Source organism: Cebus imitator, unplaced genomic scaffold, assembly GCF_001604975.1.
Source record: "Cebus imitator isolate Cc_AM_T3 unplaced genomic scaffold, Cebus_imitator-1.0 Scaffold96, whole genome shotgun sequence".
Lineage (NCBI taxonomy): Eukaryota > Metazoa > Chordata > Mammalia > Primates > Cebidae > Cebus > Cebus imitator.
The window spans coordinates 2115802-2136029 of NW_016107411.1; the positions used below are offsets into that span (position 1 = coordinate 2115802).

Genomic DNA, 20228 nt, shown 5'->3' on the forward strand with positions numbered 1-20228 from the left:
TTTTTTTAATGACAGAGTCTCACTCTGTCGCCCAGGCTGGAGTGCAGTGGTGCAACCTTGGCTCACTGCAACCTCCGCCTCCCAGGTTCAGCAATTCTCCTGCCTCAGCCTCCTGAGTAGCTGGAATTATAGGCATGTGCCACCACACCCAGCTAATTTTTGTATTTTTAGTAGAGACAGGGTTTCACCATGTAGGCCAGGCTGGTCTTGAACTCGGGACCTCAAGTGATCTGCCCACCCCAGCTTCCCAAAGTGCTGGGATTACAGTTGTGAGACACCATGCCTGGCCCCTGTGTACTCTTCTACTCAGATCCTCCAAATGTTAACATACTACATATGCTTTATCACTTCTTTCTGTGCGCACACGCACACACACACACACACACACACACACACACACCATATGCTCTTGTTTTTCTGGACCACTTGAGGATAAATTTTCACACATGGTTCTTCCTTACCCATGTTATATTTCATTGTGTATTCCTTAAAAACAATAATATTTTCTTTTTCTTTCCTTCTTTTTTTTTTTTGAGACCGAGTTTCGTGCTTGTTGTCCAGGCTGGAGTGTAATGTGCAATCTCAGCTTACTGTTAACTTCCACCTCCCAGGTTCGAGCAACTCTCCTGCCTCAGCCTCCCGGGTAGCTAGGATTACAGGCATGCTCCACCACACCTGGCTAATTTTGTATTTTTAGTAGAGACAGGTTTTCTCCATGTTGGTCAGGCTGGTCTCTAACTCCAAACCTCAGGTGATCCATCTGTGTCGGCCTCCCAAAGTGCTGGAATTACAGGCGTGAGCCACTACGCCCAGCCAAAAACAATAATATTTTCTTATATAACCACGGTATAGTTGTTTGAATCAGAAAATTAACATTGTAATACAAATAATAGCAAAATATTATCGGGTCAGGCACAGTGGCTTACACCTATAATCCCAGGACTTTGGGAGGCCAAGGCGGGCGGATCACAAGGTCAGGAGCTCAAGACCAGCTTGACCAACATGGTGAAACTCCATCTCTACTAAAAATAAAAAAATAGCCAAGCATAATGGCTCGCACTTATAATCCCAGCTACTCAGGAGGCTGAGGCAGGAGAATCACTTGAACTTGGGAGGCAGAGGTTGCAGAGGAGGCAGAGGTTGCAGAGGAGGCAGAGTGAGCTGAGAGCACACCATTGCACTCCAATGGGCAACAGAGAGAGACTCCACCTTGAAAAAAAAAATATTATCAACCTACACACCTTATTCAGATTTCACTAATTGTCCTCCTAAGGTTTGGGATCAAACATCACATTCAGTTATCGTGCCTCTTCAGTCTCCTTTATAACAGCTCCTCAGGTTTTATTATCTTTCATGATATTCTTAATGAGTATAGGTTAGTTAATGGGCAGAATGTTCTTCAGTTAGGATTTGTTTGATGTGTCCTCATGATTAGATTCAAGTTTTTGTAGGGTTTTTGGTTTTTTTTTGTTTTTGAGATAAGGTCTGGCTGTATTGCCCAGGCTGGAGTGCAATGGCATGATCTTGGCTCACTGCAACCTCTGCCTCCTGGGTTGAAGTGATCCTTCCACCTCAGCCGCGGGAGTAGCAGGGATTACAGGTGCACGCCACCACGCGGGGCTGGTTTTTTATGTTTTTTATAGAGACAGGGTTTCACCATGCTGTCCAGGCTGGTCTCAAACTCATGAGCTCAAGCGATCCTCCCGCCTCAGCCTCCCAAAGTGCTGGAATTACAGGCATGCGTTTCCTCCAGGCTGGAGTTTGATAGGAACACCACAGAGGCTGTGAGCTCAGGGCATCCTATGGAGGATGCACGTGATGTTGATGTGCCCCAGCACTTGCAATAATGTCTCTGGTCACTTAGTTAAGGTGATATCTGTCAGGTTATTCTCCTGTAAAGTTACTGTTTTTTCCATTTGCTATTATTAAATGTCTTGGGATAATTGCCTGAATCAATTATTGTTATGATAGTTGCCAAATGATAATTTTCCAATTCCATTATTTCTTCTGCATTTGTTTGTTGGCATTCTAGTGTTAGGAAGAGTCTTTCCAGCGGGCACAGTGGCTCATGTCTGTAATCTCAGCACTTTGGGAGCAAGTGAGAAAATTGCTTGAGCCTAGGAGTTCAAGGTTACAGTGAGCTATGATCACACTACTGCACTCCAGCCTGGGCAACGGAGTGAGACCCTGTCTCTTAAAAAAAAAAAAAAGTCTTCCTTTCCTATTTATTTATTTACTCTTATGGATACCTATTTTATTCTAGTCAATGGTTATAATCCTTTACAATCATTATTTATTTTGGTGTTTAGGTGTCCCTGATTTGGCCATTGGGAGCCCCTCCAAGCTGGCTCCTGTGTTCTTTGGGCTGCATCCTTAGTTCTTTGAGTCTTTCCTTGTTTGCACAAGATGCTCTAGGTTCCCCTGTCCCAGCCATTTCTCCAAGGAATGTTTCCTTTTAGTGGAGAATAATATTTAGAAACCAAATTCTGAAGGCCAGGCATGGTGGCTCACACCTGTAATCCCAACACTTTGGGAAGCTGAGGTGGGTGGATCACCTGAGGTCAGGAGTTCGAGACCAGCCAGACCAATATGGAGAAACCCCGTCTCTACTAAAAATACAAATTAGCCAAGCATGGTGGCCCATACCTGTAATCCCAGCTACTCAGGAGGCTGAGAGAGGAGAATCGTTTGAACCCAGGAGGCTGAGGTTGCGGTGAGCTGAGATTGTGCCATTGCACTCCAGCCTAGGCAACAAGAGTCAAACTCCGTCTCAAAAAAAAAAGAAAAGAAAAGAAACCAAATTCTGAGGCTGAGTGTGCTCATTGACACTGGGTTGTACCTTACTTTGTTAATTGGTTTCTACTGTTCTCCTCAGAGACCCCTGGCACAAGATACCTGCCCTGGACCCGGAGAAACTCAATGTCTTCCAGACAGTACAGGAGATCACAGGTGAGTGGCAGAGAGTTTGCCCTTTCTAGAATAGGTGAACCACTGGCATAAATTGTGGTATAACTACTTGAGAAAAATCACATCCCAAGTTACAGGGGAGGAACCAGGAGAACCCAATAAAGAAGAAGGCTCCCTGCCCATATTGTGTCTCTCCAACCCCTCAGGTTACCTGAACATCCAGTCCTGGCCTCCCCACATGCACAACTTCAGTGTTTTTTCCAACCTGACAACCATTGGAGGCAGAAGCCTCTACAAGTGAGTAAAGGGTATGGAGGAAGTGGCATCTCCAGGCAATGAAGCCTGTGTCTTAGGCATCCTTGAGTAAAATACAAGGCACTGTCTCATACAGCAGTGCCTCAAAACCAAAGGGTTTCAGAGTTTGATGAGGAAAGGGCAAAAGGAGGGGGACTCCCTCTCAGTGATCTAGGCACTGAGCACATTTCTTGACTAACATGAATCCACTGCATGGTTAATGTTCCCTTAGTAGTCTCTCCTCTCATCCTGTCTCCTTATTCTCAGCCGGGGCTTCTCGTTGTTGATCATGAAGAACTTGAATGTCACATCTCTGGGCTTCCGATCCCTGAAGGAAATCAGTGCTGGGCGTATCTATATAAGTGCCAATCGGCAGCTCTGTTACCACCACTCTTTGAACTGGACCAAGCTGCTTCGGGGGCCTTCGGAAGAGCGACTAGACATCAAGCATAATCGGCCCCGCAGAGAATGCGGTGAGGGAAAGGGTCTGCTGGGTGGTGAGAACAGGGAGTCAGGGAGGAGAGGGCTGGAAGGACTCTTCTGCCCACACGTGGGAGTAGGGTTGAGGGATGGAATCAAGGTGAAGGGGGATGTTAGGATGGAAGCAGCAACAAGGAAGAGCAATGAGGAGAGGGCCTGCTGGAGTCCCCAGACTTCTCTCCTAATCTACCCTTTCTTTTCCAGTGGCAGAGGGCAAAGTGTGTGACCCACTGTGCTCCTCTGGGGGATGCTGGGGCCCGGGCCCTGGTCAGTGCTTGTCCTGTCGAAACTACAGCCGAGGAGGTGTCTGTGTAACCAACTGCAACTTTCTGAATGGGTACAGTGAGGGGAGCTAGTCAAGGATGGGTGGGGGTGAGACCCTGCAATGGAACTGTTCAGGTGGCATATAATAAAAGCCTTTAGAAAGCTTTCTGCATATGCCTTAGTGGGAGTGAGATAGGAGACCTGTGATTGTGGGATCAGGGCATGAAGGTCAGGACTTGGAAGTGACCCCCTTCCCTTTATTCCCCGATGCAGGGAGCCTCGAGAGTTTGCCCATGAGTCCAAATGCTTCTCTTGCCACCCGGAATGCCAGCCCATGGAGGGAACTGCCACATGCAATGGCTCGGTATGGTAGCAGCACCAGGATCTCCAAGGGAGACAGAGAAGGGGCAATACTTGGAATATGTGGGGAATGATATGGCTAAGGAGAGCACAGAGAGAGCAGATAATGCTAGGGTCTGCAGATGGAAGATTCTGAATGTCTGGGCTGGTCTTTGCTGGGAGGTATGGAATTGACCTTGGATCTGATTCTTCCTGACCTTCTCTCTTCCACTCAGGGCTCTGATACTTGTGTTCAATGTGCCCATTTTCGAGATGGGCCCCACTGTGTGAGCAGCTGCCCCCATGGAGTCCTAGGTGCCAAGGGCCCCATCTACAAGTACCCAGATGTTCAGAATGAATGTCGGCCCTGCCATGAGAACTGCACCCAGGGGTCAGTGATGGGATGATAGGGAGAGGGGGTCAGGTGGAATGGTAGGAGCACAGACTAGGGTGAGGGAAGCAGAAAGAAGAGAGAGGCTGTGATTTAAGAATCACTCCCAGCTGTGTACTGAAGGATTGGAGAAAGGGAAAATCAGTAACAGCACAAAATTACACCACAGTTTTGGGAACCTGGAATAACCACAGTTCAAGGGAGTTTTACTCAAGAGGGGCTTGGGAAGAGCTAGTGAGCTGGAGGTGGAGGCCATGTCTTGGGATCAGCTTTGGGCTCCAGGATGGGATGCCATGGTAAGTTCTGAAATAAGCTTTTGTATGCTGAGGCTGTTGAAATTGAGCCTCTGTTGTCCAAGCTCTCATTTAAGGTTGTAACTTTCTTCCCTAGGTGTAAAGGACCAGAGCTTCAAGACTGTCTAGGACAAACACTGGTGCTGATTGGGTATGATGGGTTTGGAGATTCTGGAAACTGGGGATATTTGGGAGTTGGGAGAGAGATGGTTACCTGGAAAGAAGAGCGAGGGTGTCTTCATTCTGGCCTTTTATGTACGCGGTCCACTATCACTGGAATGCAGGCTTCTGGACTTCCCTTCCTAAAGTTAACTTGCAGTAGTCTAAGAGTGGTCCTGATTTAGGTTGGTCCCTTTAGTGCATAAGGATATATATGTGAATGCTAATTTCTTGCCCTGGATATGCACCATACCTTCAGCACAAGTATAGTTGACATTTGTAAGGAAGATGAAAACCCAGAATAATGTTGGGTTTCTATATATCCCATAGCAAAACCCACCTGACAATGGCTCTGACAGTGATAGCAGGATTGGTAATGATTTTCGTGTTCCTGGGTGGCACTTTTCTCTACTGGCGTGGGCGCCGGATTCAGAATAAAAGGGCTATGAGGCGATACTTGGAACGTGGTGAGGTGAGTACTTAGTTTACTTTTGCTTTTCCTTTTCTTTTTTTGCATGCCCTGGAAATCTCTTTATAGCTTAATTTTCAGTGATACCCTGTGTACCCAGGGTCAGTGATGGGATGAACATCACTCCCCTCATCTTTCCCCAGAGATTTGATCCCTTTCTTCAAGGAGGCAGTGTGATCCGCTAGAAAAGACACTGGTCAGAGAAATGGAAGGCATGCATTCTAGTCCCGATTTTGCCATTAATTTGCCACATGACTTTGAAGAAGTTACTTCTCTTCTCTGTGCCTCAGTTTATGCATCTATACGGAGGAAATAACATTCATCCTTCCAGGATGACTGTAAGGGTAGAGAGGGAAGATGTAAAAGTGCTTTAGAAAGCACAGAGCAAGCCAGGCGCGGTGGCTCAAGCCTGTAATCCCAGCACTTTGGGAGGCCGAGGCGGGTGGATCATGAGGTCAAGAGATCGAGACCATCCTGGTCAACATGGTGAAACCCCGTCTCTACTAAAACTACAAAAAATTAGCTGGGCATGGTGGCACGTGCCTGTAATCCCAGCTACTCAGGAGGCTGAGGCAGGAGAATTGCCTGAACCCAGGAGGCGGAGGTTGCGGTGAGCCGAGATCGCGCCATTGCACTTCAGCCTGGGTAACAAGAGTCAAACTCCGTCTCAAAAAAAAAAAAAAAAAAAGAAAGAAAGAAAGCACAGAGCACTGTATAAAAGGTAGTGAAGGTGGTAATGGTATTACCAACTCTCCCTAGCTGTCCCTTTACCCCACTTCTTGGTCCTCCATCAAAGGGAAAACCCAACCCCTTTGATTCCTGATCTCATGAGCACAAATAACTTCCTCAATCTTCAAGGTCTGTTATTCCTCAATATGCCTATAATGCTTTCCAGGACTAACGATGATTTCTCTTCCTGCCCTTTTGGCTTGCTACTTTTGGCATTCACCTCTGGGGAGAGGGTTGGAGTGGGACATGGGAATGGTCTTTCCTGAGTACCTCCTTCCCATTTGCTCCTTAGAGCATAGAGCCTCTGGACCCCAGTGAGAAGGCTAACAAAGTCTTGGCCAGAATCTTCAAAGAGACAGAGCTGAGGAAGCTTAAAGTGCTTGGCTCGGGTGTCTTTGGAACTGTGCACAAAGTGAGTGACCTACAGGAATTCTGGAGAGGTGGGGAAAGCATCTAGGGCAAAGGGGTGAAAGATTTTTGCAAAGGACTGACCTAGGGAGAATGACCCTATGCTGACTCCTATCCCAAACTTCCCAGGGAGTGTGGATCCCTGAGGGTGAGTCAATCAAGATTCCAGTCTGCATTAAAGTCATTGAAGACAAGAGTGGACGGCAGAGTTTTCAAGCTGTGACAGATGTAAGTGAAGGGTATTCTGCATGTCACTAGGAGAGAGGACAATATTAGATATAATCATGTAGAAGCATGGTCCTGTGCTTCTCAGCAGCTACTGTGTTAGCCACATTGATGCACTTGAATGTTGGGGGGGTCCCCTGGGCTGGCTATGCATATGCTGAGTGTATGTGAACCTGCTGGTTTCCTGGATAACACCTTTTGTGTCTCTTAGCATATGCTGGCCATTGGCAGTCTGGACCATGCCCACATCGTACGGCTGCTGGGACTATGCCCGGGGTCATCTCTGCAGCTTGTCACTCAGTACTTGCCTCTGGGTTCTCTGCTGGATCATGTGAGACAACACCGGGAAGCACTGGGGCCACAGCTGCTGCTCAACTGGGGAGTACAAATTGCCAAGGTGAAAGGAGCCTGGAGGAGTTCTGTGATAAGAACTGCTTGGCTGGGGGCAGGCCAGGAAAAAGTGGAAAGGTTGAAGTTCTGAGAGGTAGGGTCCCCAACCCCGGGCTACAGGCTGGTACTGGTCCATGGCCTGTTAAGAACTGGGCCACATAGCAGGTGAGCGGCAGGCAAGTGAGTGAAATTTCATCTGTATTTACAGCCAGTCCCCATCACTTGTATTACCACCTGAGCTCCACCTCCAGTCAGATCAGCGGCAGGATTAGATTCTCATAGGAGCGTGAGTGACCTCTATTGTGAACTGTGCATGTGAAGGATCTAGGTTGTGCACTCCTTATGAGAATCTAACTCATGCCTGATAATCTGAGATGGAACGGTTTCATCCCAAAACCAACCCTCCCCTTCCACCAGAAAAACTGTCTTCCACAAAACCGGTCCCTGGTGCCAAAAAGGTTGGGGACCACTGCTGAGAGGTACCTGCAAGATTTGGGGGAATTCTAGATCTCAGTGACTGATTCCCCCAACTTTAAGAATACTTTCTTCCCCTATATCCACAGGGTATGTACTACCTTGAGGAACATGGTATGGTGCATAGAAACCTCGCTGCCCGAAACGTGCTACTCAAGTCGCCCAGTCAGGTTCAGGTGGCAGATTTTGGTGTGGCTGACCTGCTGCCTCCTGATGATAAGCAGCTGCTATACAGTGAGGCCAAGGTGAGGTGACACAAAGGGCTGGGTAAGGTGGTGGGGGTGGAGTGAAGCATGGGAATAGGGAGCAGTCAGTGGTCTCTTCCAGAGGCAAGCAGATGCTTCATGGTAAGTTCAAGGAGAGGAGGCTGCAGATGGCCAGATATCTTAGTTCAGAGAGCAACAAAGAAAAGAATGATCAAGAACTTGGGTGGAAAAAACCAACATGGTAACATGAAAGATGCCCAGCAGGAAAAAAAAAAAAAAAAGAACTTGGGACTTAGCTGGGCATGGTGGCTCACACCTATAATCGTAGCAATTTGGGAGGCTGAGGTGGGTGGATCACGAGGTCAGGAGTTCGAGACCAGCCTGACGAACATGGTGAAACCCTGTCTCTACTAAAAATACAAAAATTAGTTGGGCATGGTGGCATGTGCCTGTAATCCCAGCTACTCCAGAGGCTGAGGCAGGAAAATCTCTTGAACTCAGGAGGTGGAAGTGGCAATGAGCTGAGATCACACCACTGCCACTGCACTCCAACTTGGGTGACAGAGCAAGACTCCATCTCAAAAAAAATAAATAAATAAAGGCTGGTCCAAAGGTAGTGAGTATCCCAATTGATTGTTCACAGTCAGTTACAGATCGAACTCCTTGTTCTGCTGTTTCCTCCCTTCTCACTACTGCACTTGACTAGTCCTTAAAAAAAAAAAAGAACTTGAGACTTGGAAATGCTAAGAAAATTTGTGGAAATAAACTGGTGATACCTCTATCTTTAATCCACAGACTCCAATTAAGTGGATGGCCCTCGAAAGTATCCACTTTGGAAAATACACACACCAGAGTGACGTCTGGAGCTATGGTCAGTGCATCTGGATGCCCTCTCTACCATCACTGGCCCCAATTTCAAAGTTACCTTTTGAGACCCTCTCTTAGAATCTTAGAATTTCTAAGCACTTCAGATTTTTGTGTCAGATCAGGTTCTGCCTTCCCTTCACTTCATGCCCATGTCTACTATTTTGCCAGTGACTACTCCATTTCTTCCTTCACCAGGTGTGACAGTTTGGGAGTTGATGAGCTTCGGGGCAGAGCCCTATGCAGGGCTGCGATTGGCCGAAGTACCAGACCTGCTAGAGAAGGGGGAGAGGTTGGCACAGCCCCAGATCTGCACAATCGATGTCTACATGGTGATGGTCAAGTGTGAGTTACCTGCTAAGCCCAGATATTTTCTTTTTTTTGAGACGATGTCTAGCTCTTGTCGCCCAGGCTGGAGTGCAATGGCACAATCTCGGCTCACTACAACCTCCACTTCCCGGGTTCAAGTGATTCTCTTGCGTTAGCCTCTGGTGTAGCTGGCATTACAGGCACCTGCCACCATGCCCGGCTAATTTATGTATTTTTATTAGGGACGGGGTTTTGCCATGTTGGCCAGGCTGGTCTCAAACTCCTGACCTCGTGATCCTACTGCCTCAGCCTTCCAAATGCTGGTATTACAGGTATAAGCCACCGTGCCTGGCCTGACCCCAGCTATTTTTTGACTTCCCTCTGTACTCTTCTTATGGCTCTATTCCCTTTTTTTTTTTGAGATGGAGTCTCACTCTCTCCCATACTGGAGTGCAGTGGCATGACCTTGGCTCACTGCGACCTCTGCTTTCTAGGTTTAAGTGATTCTCCTCTCTCAGTCTCCCAAATAGCAGGGACTACAGGCATGCACCACCTAGCTAATTTTTAAAATATTTATAGTACAGCCAGGATTTCGCTATGTTAGTCAGGCTGTAAACTCCCAACCTCAGGTGATCCACTCGCCTTGGTCTCCTAAAATGCTGGAATTACAGGTGTGAGCCACTGCACCTGGCCATGGCATTCCCTTTCATGTCTCTACCTCCTACATCTTACCTCCAGGTTGGATGATTGATGAGAACATTCGCCCAACCTTTAAAGAATTAGCCAATGAGTTCACCAGGATGGCCCGAGACCCACCACGGTATCTGGTCATAAAGGTGAGTAGGGAGTAGGAGGCGCTAAGGAAATTTTAAAAAGGGGGAGTTGGCTGGAACCAGGATTTCCCCTAACAATCACCTATCAATATAGAGAGAGAGTGGGCCTGGAATAGACCCTGGGGCAGAGCACCATGGTCTGACAAACAAGGAGCTAGAGGAAGTAGAGCTGGAGCCAGAACTAGACCTAGATCCAGACTTGGAAGCAGAGGAGGACAACCTGACAACCACCACACTGGGCTCCGTCCTCAGCCTACCAGTTGGAACACTCACTCGGCAACGTGGGGTAAGACAACTTCTAATTACCCAACACTTTGCACCCTGAGCCCTCACGAACCCTACAGAGACCCAGATTAACTACTCAAAGGCCCCCATGGTGAATGTAGATTTCTCCCTTTACCTTAACCTTGTCCTTATTTTTTCATCCTAGAGCCAGAGCCTTTTAAGTCCATCATCTGGATACATGCCCATGAACCAGGGTAATCTTGCGGAGGCTTGCCAGGTAAGATCGGTAGCTGAGAGGCTCGGTTTTAGGATCAGATTGAGAGTAGTATGGAAGACATTAGAAACCTTTGAGGTTTAATCAGTGTCCTGAAAAAAAGAAGGCAGTGAAGGCCAAGCACAGTGGCTCATGTCTATAATGCCAGTACCTTGGGAGGCCGGGTGGATGGATCACCTGAGGTTAGGAGTCCGAGACCAGCCTGGCAATATGGTGAAACCCTGTCTCTACCCAAAATACAAAAATTAGACAGGCATGGTGGTGCACACCTGTAATCCCCGCTACTCAGAAGACTGAGACAGAAGAATTGCTTGAACTGGGAGGCAGAAGTTGCAGTGAGCTGAGATTTTACTACTGCACACCAGCTTGGGTGACAGAGACTCCGTCTCAAAAAACAAAAAGGCTGGGCACAGTGGCTCACGCCTTTAGTCCTAGCACTTCGGGAGGCCGAGGCAGAAATATCACAAAGTCAGAAGTTTGAGACCAGCCTGGCCAACATGGCGAAACACTGTTTCTACTAAAAATACAAAAATTAACTAGGCATGGTGATGGGTGCCTGTAATCCCAGCTACTCGGGAGGCTGAGGCAGGAGAATTGCTTGAACCTGGGAGGCTGCAGTGCACTGAGTTTGTGCCACTGTACTCCAGCGTGGGCAACAAGAGCAAGACTCCATCTCAAAAAAAAAAAAAAAGAGGCAGTAAAGAACCCAATCTCCTTCTAAACAGATGTCACTTCTTTCTTCATCTGTGTAAATCTCCTTGCATTATTTTTGGTTTATTTTCTTCCTTAGGAGCCTGTAGTTTCTCAGGGCAGTGAATGGTGCCCCCGTCCAGTCTCTCTGCACCCAATGCCACGGGGACGCCTGGTATCAGAGTCATCAGAGGGCCATGTAACAGGCTCTGAGGTTGAGCTCCAGGAGAAAGTGTCAATGTGTAGGAGCCGGAGCAGGAGCCGGAGCCCACGACCACGCGGAGACAGTGCCTACCATTCCCAGCGCCACAGTCTGCTTACTCCTGTCACCCCTCTCTCCCCACCAGGGTTAGAGGAAGAGGATGTCAATGGTTATGTCATGCCAGATACACACCTCAAAGGTGCCTGCCTCTTCCTACGGCTTTCCTCAATTCTTCCTCAAATTCTTCCCCCAGGCTCCTCTAAATTATTTTGTCTTCTCTGATTGTATGCCTCTATATCCTATTCATTTTTTCAAACTTTCCCCTACCCCCATGAAGTTCTTCATATACCTATCCTTTCCTCTCTACCCTCAGGTACTCCCTCCTCCCGGGAAGGCACCCTTTCTTCAGTGGGTCTCAGTTCTGTCCTGGGTACTGAAGAAGAAGATGAAGATGAGGAGTATGAGTACATGAACCGGAGGAGAAGGCACAGTCCACCTCGTCCCCCTAGGCCAAGTTCCCTTGAGGAGTTGGGTTATGAGTACATGGATGTGGGATCAGACCTCAGTGCCTCTCTGGGCAGCACACAGAGTTGCCCGCTCCACCCTGTACCAATCATGCCCACTGCTGGCACAACTCCAGATGAAGATTATGAATATATGAATCGGCAACGAGGTGGAGGTGGTCCTGGGGGTGATTATGCAGCCATGGGGGCCTGCTCAGCATCTGAGCAAGGGTATGAAGAGATGAGAGCTTTTCAGGGGCCTGGACATCAGGCCCCCCACGTCCATTATGCCCGCCTAAAAACTCTGCGTAGCTTAGAGGCTACAGACTCTGCCTTTGATAACCCTGATTACTGGCATAGCAGGCTTTTCCCCAAGGCTAATGCCCAGAGAACATAACCTCTGCTCCCTGTGGCACTCAGGGAGCATTTAATGGCAGCTAGTGCCTTTAGAGGGTACTCTTTTCTCCCTATTCCCTCTCTCTCCCAGGTCTCAGCCCCATTTCCCCAGTCCCAGACAATTCCATTCAACCTTTGGAGGCTTTAAACATTTGACACAAAATTCTTATGGTATATAGCCAGCTGTGCACTTTCTTCTCTTTCCCAACCCCAGGAAAGGAGAAGGTTTTCCTTATTTTGTGTGCTTTCTCAATCCCATTCCTCAGCTTCCTCACAGGTATTTCTGGAGATATGAAGGATTACTCTCCATATCCCTACCTCTCAGGCTCTGACTACTTGGAACTAGGCTCCTAGGTGTGCCTTTGTTTCCCATCAGACTCTCAGGAAGAGGAAAGGGAGGAAACCTAACAGAGAAAAGTATAATTTTGGTTTGTGACTCTTAACCCCCTAGAAAGACAGAAGGTTAAAATCTGTCAAGATAAAGGTTAGGCCGGGCGCGGTGGCTCAAGCCTGTAATCCCAGCACTTTGGGAGGCCGAGGCGGGTGGATCACGAGGTCAAGAGATCGAGACCATCCTGGTCAACATGGTGAAACCCCGTCTCTACTAAAACTACAAAAAATTAGCTGGGCATGGTGGCGCGTGCCTGTAATCCCAGCTACTCAGGAGGCTGAGGCAGGAGAATTGCCTGAGCCCAGGAGGCGGAGGTTGCGGTGAGCCGAGATCGCGCCATTGCACTCCAGCCTGGGTAACAAGAGTGAAACTCCGTCTCCAAAAAAAAAAAAAAAAAAAGATAAAGGTTAGGAGTAGATAATTGATTACTTTTATAATTCAGCACTTAACTATGAGCCAGGCATCATACTAAACTTTACCTACATTATCTCACTTAGTCCTTTATCATCCTTACAACAATTCTGTGACATACATATTAATTCATTTTACAAAAAAGGGAAGCCGGGCATGGTGGCTCATACCTGTAATCCCAGCACTTTGGGAGGCTGAGAATGGGAAGATCACTTGAGCCTAGGATTAGAGACAAGCCTAGGGAACACAGCAAGACACTGTCTCTAAGTGGTGGGGGGGAGGGTGGGAACTGAGCCTAAAAGAGATTAATTGAGCAGTAGGTCCAGAATGCAAAATCCTCCCAATTCCTGTGCATATGCTCTTACTGTAAGGTGCCAAGGAAAACTGATTTAAATCACAGCCCTTGTAAGGGGCAACGTTTCTTGTTTGCACTGAATCAAGTCTAACCCCAACAGCCACATCCTCCTCCTATACGCAGACATTTCATCTCAGGAAGTGGTGGTGGGGGTAGTCAGAAGGAAAAATAACTGGACATCTTTGTGTAAACCATAACCCACATGTGCCGTGAATGATCTTTACACTTTATCTGAGGGCAGATTCACTAGGATCCCCCAAGATCCACTTTTAGGAGCCATTCTCACCCAGCAGTGAGAAGCTTCCAGGTAGGACAGAAAGAAGACCCAGTTTGACGCCTCTGTTCCTTTGGATGGCGAACTGAGGGAAAATATCTGTTGTATCACTGAAATTTTTTGTTTTGTTTTTATACGTGTCTGAATAAAAATGCCAAAGTTTTTTTCAGCTTCCTGTCTGTCAAATGAAAACATTTCATATGTTAGCTAGATCTGCTCCTCAGCAGTGGACCTTTCTGTTTTCTGACAATGCTACTCTGTCCCATGCAGCTTTCTCTAGTCCTATTGTATTTCTTTAGAACAAGCACAACGTATAGTCCTTTGGGGTTTTAGTAGGAATCTACAAGGCAAACAACTGAGAATAACAAAAACAAAGAACCCACGTGCTTGGGGACTTATAAAAAGCCCTATACATGTCCGGTCTCCTTCAGAGGCCAAATACTGAAACCTCCCCATGCTTCTGAATTCATTCTTAGAAAAGTCACCAAATACTTTTATTTTGTTTTTTCACGGTAAGCACTCTCAACAAACAGCTGTCTTTCTGAACACTTCCCTTAAGTGCTCCATCCAGCCTGTTATTGGAACAATGTCATGTTACTTCTTTAGGAGTCCAGCCTCTAGATGGGGAGGCCTTTAAATGGATGATCCCTCCGGAGTCTGGCTGCCCAATTAGCCCCTGCTCCCAGCACCCTAGGTCTTCTTCCACCTGTCTGCCTCTCCCTGTTCTCTCAGCTTCGCAGGACGACTGGACCGGCTGGGCGGGTTTCGCCAGCCGATCCAGATATCCAAGGAAGGGCGCACCCCGCCTCCCCGCCCTAGGTGTAGACACTACCCACCCGCCGCGGCTCCACCCTTGCCCCGCCGTCTCTAAACCTATTTCCCCGCCGTAGCTCCGCCCCTTTCCCTCAGCCCGCCCCTCTCTGTTACTGGCTCTCGCTCAGAGTTCTCGGTGGAAGTGGTTTTTCCGGGAGAGACCACGCTTCCCCGCAAGCTCCCCAACGGCTCCGCCTTCCCGCCGGAGCCTGACCCTTCCCAGCGTGCCCGGCAATTCCGGCGTGCGAGGCCCTTGGAGGGCAAGGCCCCTGGGCCTGGCTTAGGAGGGCGAGAGGCAGGCTGGGAATTGTAGTTCTCAAGCCCCCGAGGGCGGCTAGAAGCTGGCGGTGAAGAGGACTAGTTGTCCCAGCGTGCCCTGCGCCTCAGCCCGCGCGCTCGCAGCTTCTCGCTCTCGCCAGCCTGCCCGCTCCTTTGCTTGCTCGCGCTTTCGCTCGCCCTCTCCTCGAGGACCTAGGGGACTCTGACCACAGCCTGCGGCTGGGAAGGGGGACAGAGGCGGCGGCTCAGGGGAAACCAGGCTGCAGTGGTGGTGGTAGGAAGATGTCGGGCGAGGACGAGCAGCAGGAGCAAACTATCGCCGAGGACCTGGTCGTGACCAAGTATAAGATGGGGGGCGACATCGCCAACCGTGAGTGCGGCCTCAGGGGTCGGGGAATCAAGGCTGACAGGGAAAGGTGCCAGGCTGGCCCCAAAGGGGCTGGAGCGGAGGGGTCATGCGGAGTGAGCTACTGAGGGGTCCGCACCGGTCCTCTGGGGGCGGCGTGGTGGAAAGACCCGGTGTCGCGCCTGGGACCTGAGTGGCCAGGCCCAGGCTGAAGTCTGTGGAGGTGCGGGCCGGCGACTGGGATGAGAGCAGAGAGGGACCCCTGGCAGGCTCAGACCCGAGGCCGTTTGTTAGGAGGCAAGACAGGTGTTCTCCTGTTCCAATCCTTCAGTCCCGATTTCTGCTTCCTCTGATTCTGGCAGCGGCGAGGCCACCTCGAAAAGGAAGCGCCCAGCTATTGGCGACAGAAGCGCCCCTCTGTTTTGTCGATTCTCTGGGGCGTCAGGAGCCAAGCCGGCACGTGTTGCTGGGTCCCCTTGCGGATGGCTGGCCCCCTTCTTCCTCCACTACTGTCCCTGACACTAGCTTCCCTGCCACGTGCTTTTCTGGAGCCTTTCCTTCTTTACTTCAGCTCTTACCCTGGTGGGGGCCCCCTTCTACCCTTGGGCCAGCTAAGGGGACCGTTGGAGAGCACTCCGGGAGCTTCTAACCCAAGTCTTGGAGATATATATGGCTTTTCTTGAAGTTACTCGTTACTACCACCTTTCCAATCTGTGCAGGTAACCTTAGTTAGCATTCACATTTGTTACTCTCAGTGACTTGACAACTCAAATGTTTTGGCGTCCCGGTCTTATCCCAACCAGGCAAGCTTGCAAACAGTACTGGAAAAGGGAGGACTGATTTTGGGATTGTCACAAGTCATCCTTATTAAAGCTGTGCTCTGACGGTCTCAGCAGTAGCCTGTCACTCTAGGCAGATGCCACTTTCTCTTTTCTCTCTTTCCAATTCGCCTTTCCATTTTACTTAAAACTCAGGGAGATACAAACTGCTTGTCCGTGGGCTTTTAAATGTTTTTTGGGGTTTGTGTGTGTGTGTGTGGTTTTTTGGTTTTTGTTTGTTGTTGTTTTCTGAGACAGAGTTTCACTCTTGTTGCCCAGGCTGGAGTGCAATGGCCCAATCTTGGCTCACTGCAATCTCCGCCTCCTGGGTTCAAGCGATTCTCCTGCCTCAGCCTCACGAGTAGCTGGGATTACTGGTGCATGCCTCTATGCCTAACTAGTTTTTTGTATTTTCAGTAGAGACCAGGTTTCACCATGTTGGCCAGGCCAGTCTTGAGCTCCTGACCTCAGGTGATCTGCCCACCTTGGCCTCCCAAAGTGCTGGGATTGCAGGTGTGAGCCAATGTGCCCGGCTTTTAAATGGTTTTAACAGGAAAGATGGTGGAGAAGCAGTATTTAGGATGCCTCCGGTCCTGTGGGTGAAAAGCTGAATTTTTACCAGCTTTCAAAGAATCACCAAAACTGAGATTTCAAAAATCAAACCTGTGCTTTTTTATAGCACAGTGGACATTTAGTATAGTACTCTGGTTTTTGGTGCCTGTTAGTATTTGAGATAGTAGTTTGAATCAGAAAAATCTCTTTCTTGCAGTTTATAACTTCAGGCCATTGTGTTCTCAGATATAAATTTTGTAACTTTGGCCTCACATCTCTTTGAGATAAGCCATGATCCCCTGAAATGAAACCCAGGGACCTTAGGTTAAACCCCTTTGGCTTATACACTTGTTTATGAGGAAATAAGTCTACGTAGATTGAGATTCCTAACACCTAATTAGAATGTCTGAGAAAGGAAGGCGGTAACATTTAATAATGCATCAGCTTCGAGTCTGCAATTCTGTCTACCTTCTTGTTGTCCCTGATGCCTATAAATTTCATCTTTTCTTTGCGTGTATGTGGGCATACCTTGGCAAGAACCCTCTAAAGTTCATAACTCTGTCCTGTCACACCAAAGGTAGCATCTTTGGAAAGTCCAAGGCCTTGCCTAGGAAGATGGATTGTATATACCCACTTGTCACATAATAAGGAAGGGAAGGGAATGTTGTCCTTTCAGCCTCAGGGCAATAGCACTAGAGAGTATTACAAACTCTTAAGTCCAATTTCCAGGTATTCCTTGGGTGGTAACTAGACAATAAATACATACAAGGCTGACATGATGGGATTCTGTCCTCAGGGGTACTTCGGTCCTTGGTGGAAGCATCTAGCTCAGGTGTGTCGGTACTGAGCCTGTGTGAGAAAGGTGATGCCATGATTATGGAAGAAACAGGGAAAATCTTCAAGAAAGAAAAGGAAATGAAGAAAGGTATTGCTTTTCCCACCAGCATTTCGGTAAATAATTGTGTATGTCACTTCTCCCCTTTGAAGAGCGACCAGGATTATATTCTCAAGGAAGGTGACTTGGTAAAAATGTAAGGTCAAACTGTTTTTTGGTTGTTGTTGTTGTTTTTTGTTTGTTTGTTTTTGTTTTGGCGGGTTGTCCCGAGGGGCTGCCCCCAGCCAGAGGGTGGGGCCGGTGGGGCAGGTCGGTCAAACTGTTTTAAAGCATTTTTCTTTTTTTAAAGCATTTACAAAGTGCTAGTTCCTAATGCAGTACTCTGATCTTGCCTTTCAGTGACCTTGGGGTCCATGTGGATGGCTTCATCGCTAATGTAGCTCATACTTTTGTAGTTGATGTAGCTCAGGTAGGTGGCCTGCTTTTGATCTCCGTTCAGCCTTGGGGGTGAGGGGAATGCACTGCCATTTGCTTCTTATCCCCACCCCCAATCACCACTTAAGTTGAGAGAGTCTCTAGAGAAGCAAAAGGAGAAGGAGAAAGTTTTTTTTGTTTTTTTGTTTTTTTTTTTTTATTCGCCTGTTCATTAGCTGGCCTTCACATATGGGCTCACAGATATTAACCAGATAGCCAGCTGAGTTAACAAGCTTTCCAGGAAGACACTGATTGCATGTCCTTATCTACAGGGGACCCAAGTAACCGGGAGGAAAGCAGATGTTATTAAGGCAGCTCACCTTTGTGCCGAAGCTGCCCTACGCTTGGTCAAACCTGGAAACCAGGTAAGCTATTTTATCCAATTCCAAATTATAAAACAGCTTTTTAAAATTAGCTATATTTGGATGGGCACAGTGGCTTATGTCTGTAATCCCAACACTTTGGGGGGCCGAGGTAGGAGGATAGCTTGAGGCCAGGAGTTCAAGACCAGCCTGGGAAACATGGTGAAACCCCATCTCTACAAAAAACATAAAAATTACTTGGGCGTGGTAACATGCACCTGTATTCCCAGCTGCCAGGGAGGCTGAGGTGGGACAATCAGCTGAGCCTGGAAGATTGAGGCTGTGGTGAGCTATGATCACACCACTGCACTCCAGCCTGGGTGACAATGAAACTATGTCTTGAAAAAGGAAAAATAAGCATTTGCTGTCCCCACAAAACTGATAAGAATGCCAGGTATAAAAGGATTAACACTAGACTTAACATCAGAAAACCCAGGTGTAGTGGCATGTACCTATAAATCTAGCACTGTGGAAGGTCAAGGTGAAAGGATTGCTTGAGCCCAGGAGTTTGAGACCAGCTTGGGAAACATAGCAAGACCCACCTCTACAAAAAGAAAAAAGAAAATCCAGGCTTATGACCAAGTTCTTTCACTTAACAGTCATTTAACCTGGGGCAAATAATTTAACCTGAGACTCAGTTTCCTTGTCTTCTAGATTGGGATATATATCTGCCCTGTTCACTTGCAAAATTTATCAAATTAGACCATCTTTGTGAAAGCACTGGGTAAAATGATATGCAAATACACCTGTTCCTCAGCTTGATGGTGCTTTCAGTAGAAGCTATGCTTTGAGTACCCATACAACCATTCTGTTTTTCATTTTCCATATATTTTGTAAATTACATGAGATAATCAACACTATTATAAAATAGGCATGTTTTAGATAATTCTGCCCAACTGTAGGATAATGTTTTCTAAGTGTTCTGAGCACAGTTAATGTAGGCTAGGCTATGATGTTAGGTAGGTTAGGTGTATTAAATGCTTTTTGGGTTTTTTTTTTGAGATAGAGTCTCACTCTGTCACCCAGGCTAGAGTGCAGTGGCGTAATCTTGGCTCACTGCAACCTCCGCCTCCCAGGTTCCAACGGTTCTCTTGCCTCAGCCTCCTGAGTAGCTGGGATTACAGGGGTGTGCCACCACACTAATTTTTGTATTTTTAGTAGAGACAGGGCTTCACCATGTTGGTCAGGCTGGTCTCGAACTCCTGACCTCATAATCCACCCGCCTCAGCCTCCAAGAGTGCTGGGATTACAGGCATGAGCCACTGTGCCCAGTTAAATGCATTTTTGACTTAGTGGTATTTTCAACTTATGATGAGTTCTTTTGAGATGTAACCCCATTATAAGTTGGGAGCATCTATATAAAGTATTTAGATTGTAAGGATAATCGAGCTATGAAATGAAAATCCAGTGAATGAGAATCATTGGTACTGGATGGAGGATATTAGAACGCTCTGTTCTTTTATGCTTCTTATTCTCATTGTAGAGAACTCATTAGCTCCTGATATCTCACCTTTTGTTTGATGTTGTACTTCTAGAACACACAAGTGACAGAAGCCTGGAACAAAGTTGCCCACTCATTTAACTGCACGCCAATAGAAGGTGAGAACAGTTAACAGGGTTGAGGGTCTAAGAATGAGTGGCTTTGCAAAATTCAGGCTTTTGCTCCCTTGAAGATCTATCCTGGCTATAGCCCAGTTGAAGCCAAAAATCTCAAGAGCCCTGTGTTTCCATAGCCAGGTACTTTCTCACTGCCTGCCCCTTCAAACTACCGAAGTGGGTGGATTTGGAAATCTTTTGGGGTTCTGGATAGCTTGTTCCATAGGCTATGTCCTGTCTACAGGTATGCTGTCACACCAGTTGAAGCAGCATGTCATCGATGGAGAAAAAACCATTATCCAGAATCCCACAGACCAGCAGAAGTAGGTGCCAACCCCACTCATCACCTTCTACCAAACTAGACTAGTCATCAGGCATTTTTCGCTACTCCCAGCTGA

The 20228-nt window shown here is 47.7% G+C and overlaps 2 protein-coding genes across 2 annotated transcripts in view; both read left to right on the forward strand.

The window, feature by feature from the left end:
* Positions 1 to 13924, forward strand: part of ERBB3 (erb-b2 receptor tyrosine kinase 3) — a 24137-nt gene extending 10213 nt beyond the window's left edge. The window contains exons 10-29 of the mRNA XM_037741186.1: positions 2876 to 2949; positions 3114 to 3204; positions 3469 to 3674; positions 3886 to 4018; positions 4219 to 4309; positions 4521 to 4675; positions 5066 to 5119; positions 5458 to 5599; positions 6618 to 6737; positions 6863 to 6961; positions 7170 to 7355; positions 7912 to 8067; positions 8824 to 8899; positions 9091 to 9237; positions 9940 to 10037; positions 10129 to 10320; positions 10465 to 10536; positions 11324 to 11624; positions 11799 to 12808; positions 13122 to 13924. Of these exons, the coding sequence (XP_037597114.1) occupies positions 2876 to 2949; positions 3114 to 3204; positions 3469 to 3674; positions 3886 to 4018; positions 4219 to 4309; positions 4521 to 4675; positions 5066 to 5119; positions 5458 to 5599; positions 6618 to 6737; positions 6863 to 6961; positions 7170 to 7355; positions 7912 to 8067; positions 8824 to 8899; positions 9091 to 9237; positions 9940 to 10037; positions 10129 to 10320; positions 10465 to 10536; positions 11324 to 11624; positions 11799 to 12325 (2920 nt within the window). The 3' untranslated portion in view covers positions 12326 to 12808; positions 13122 to 13924. The remainder of the gene's footprint in view (positions 1 to 2875; positions 2950 to 3113; positions 3205 to 3468; positions 3675 to 3885; positions 4019 to 4218; positions 4310 to 4520; positions 4676 to 5065; positions 5120 to 5457; positions 5600 to 6617; positions 6738 to 6862; positions 6962 to 7169; positions 7356 to 7911; positions 8068 to 8823; positions 8900 to 9090; positions 9238 to 9939; positions 10038 to 10128; positions 10321 to 10464; positions 10537 to 11323; positions 11625 to 11798; positions 12809 to 13121) is intronic.
* A 794-nt stretch (positions 13925 to 14718) lies between these two features.
* Positions 14719 to 20228, forward strand: part of PA2G4 (proliferation-associated 2G4) — a 7514-nt gene continuing 2004 nt past the window's right edge. The window contains exons 1-6 of the mRNA XM_017536294.2: positions 14719 to 15217; positions 17360 to 17594; positions 17798 to 17867; positions 18145 to 18237; positions 19770 to 19833; positions 20075 to 20153. Of these exons, the coding sequence (XP_017391783.1) occupies positions 15130 to 15217; positions 17360 to 17594; positions 17798 to 17867; positions 18145 to 18237; positions 19770 to 19833; positions 20075 to 20153 (629 nt within the window). The 5' untranslated portion in view covers positions 14719 to 15129. The remainder of the gene's footprint in view (positions 15218 to 17359; positions 17595 to 17797; positions 17868 to 18144; positions 18238 to 19769; positions 19834 to 20074; positions 20154 to 20228) is intronic.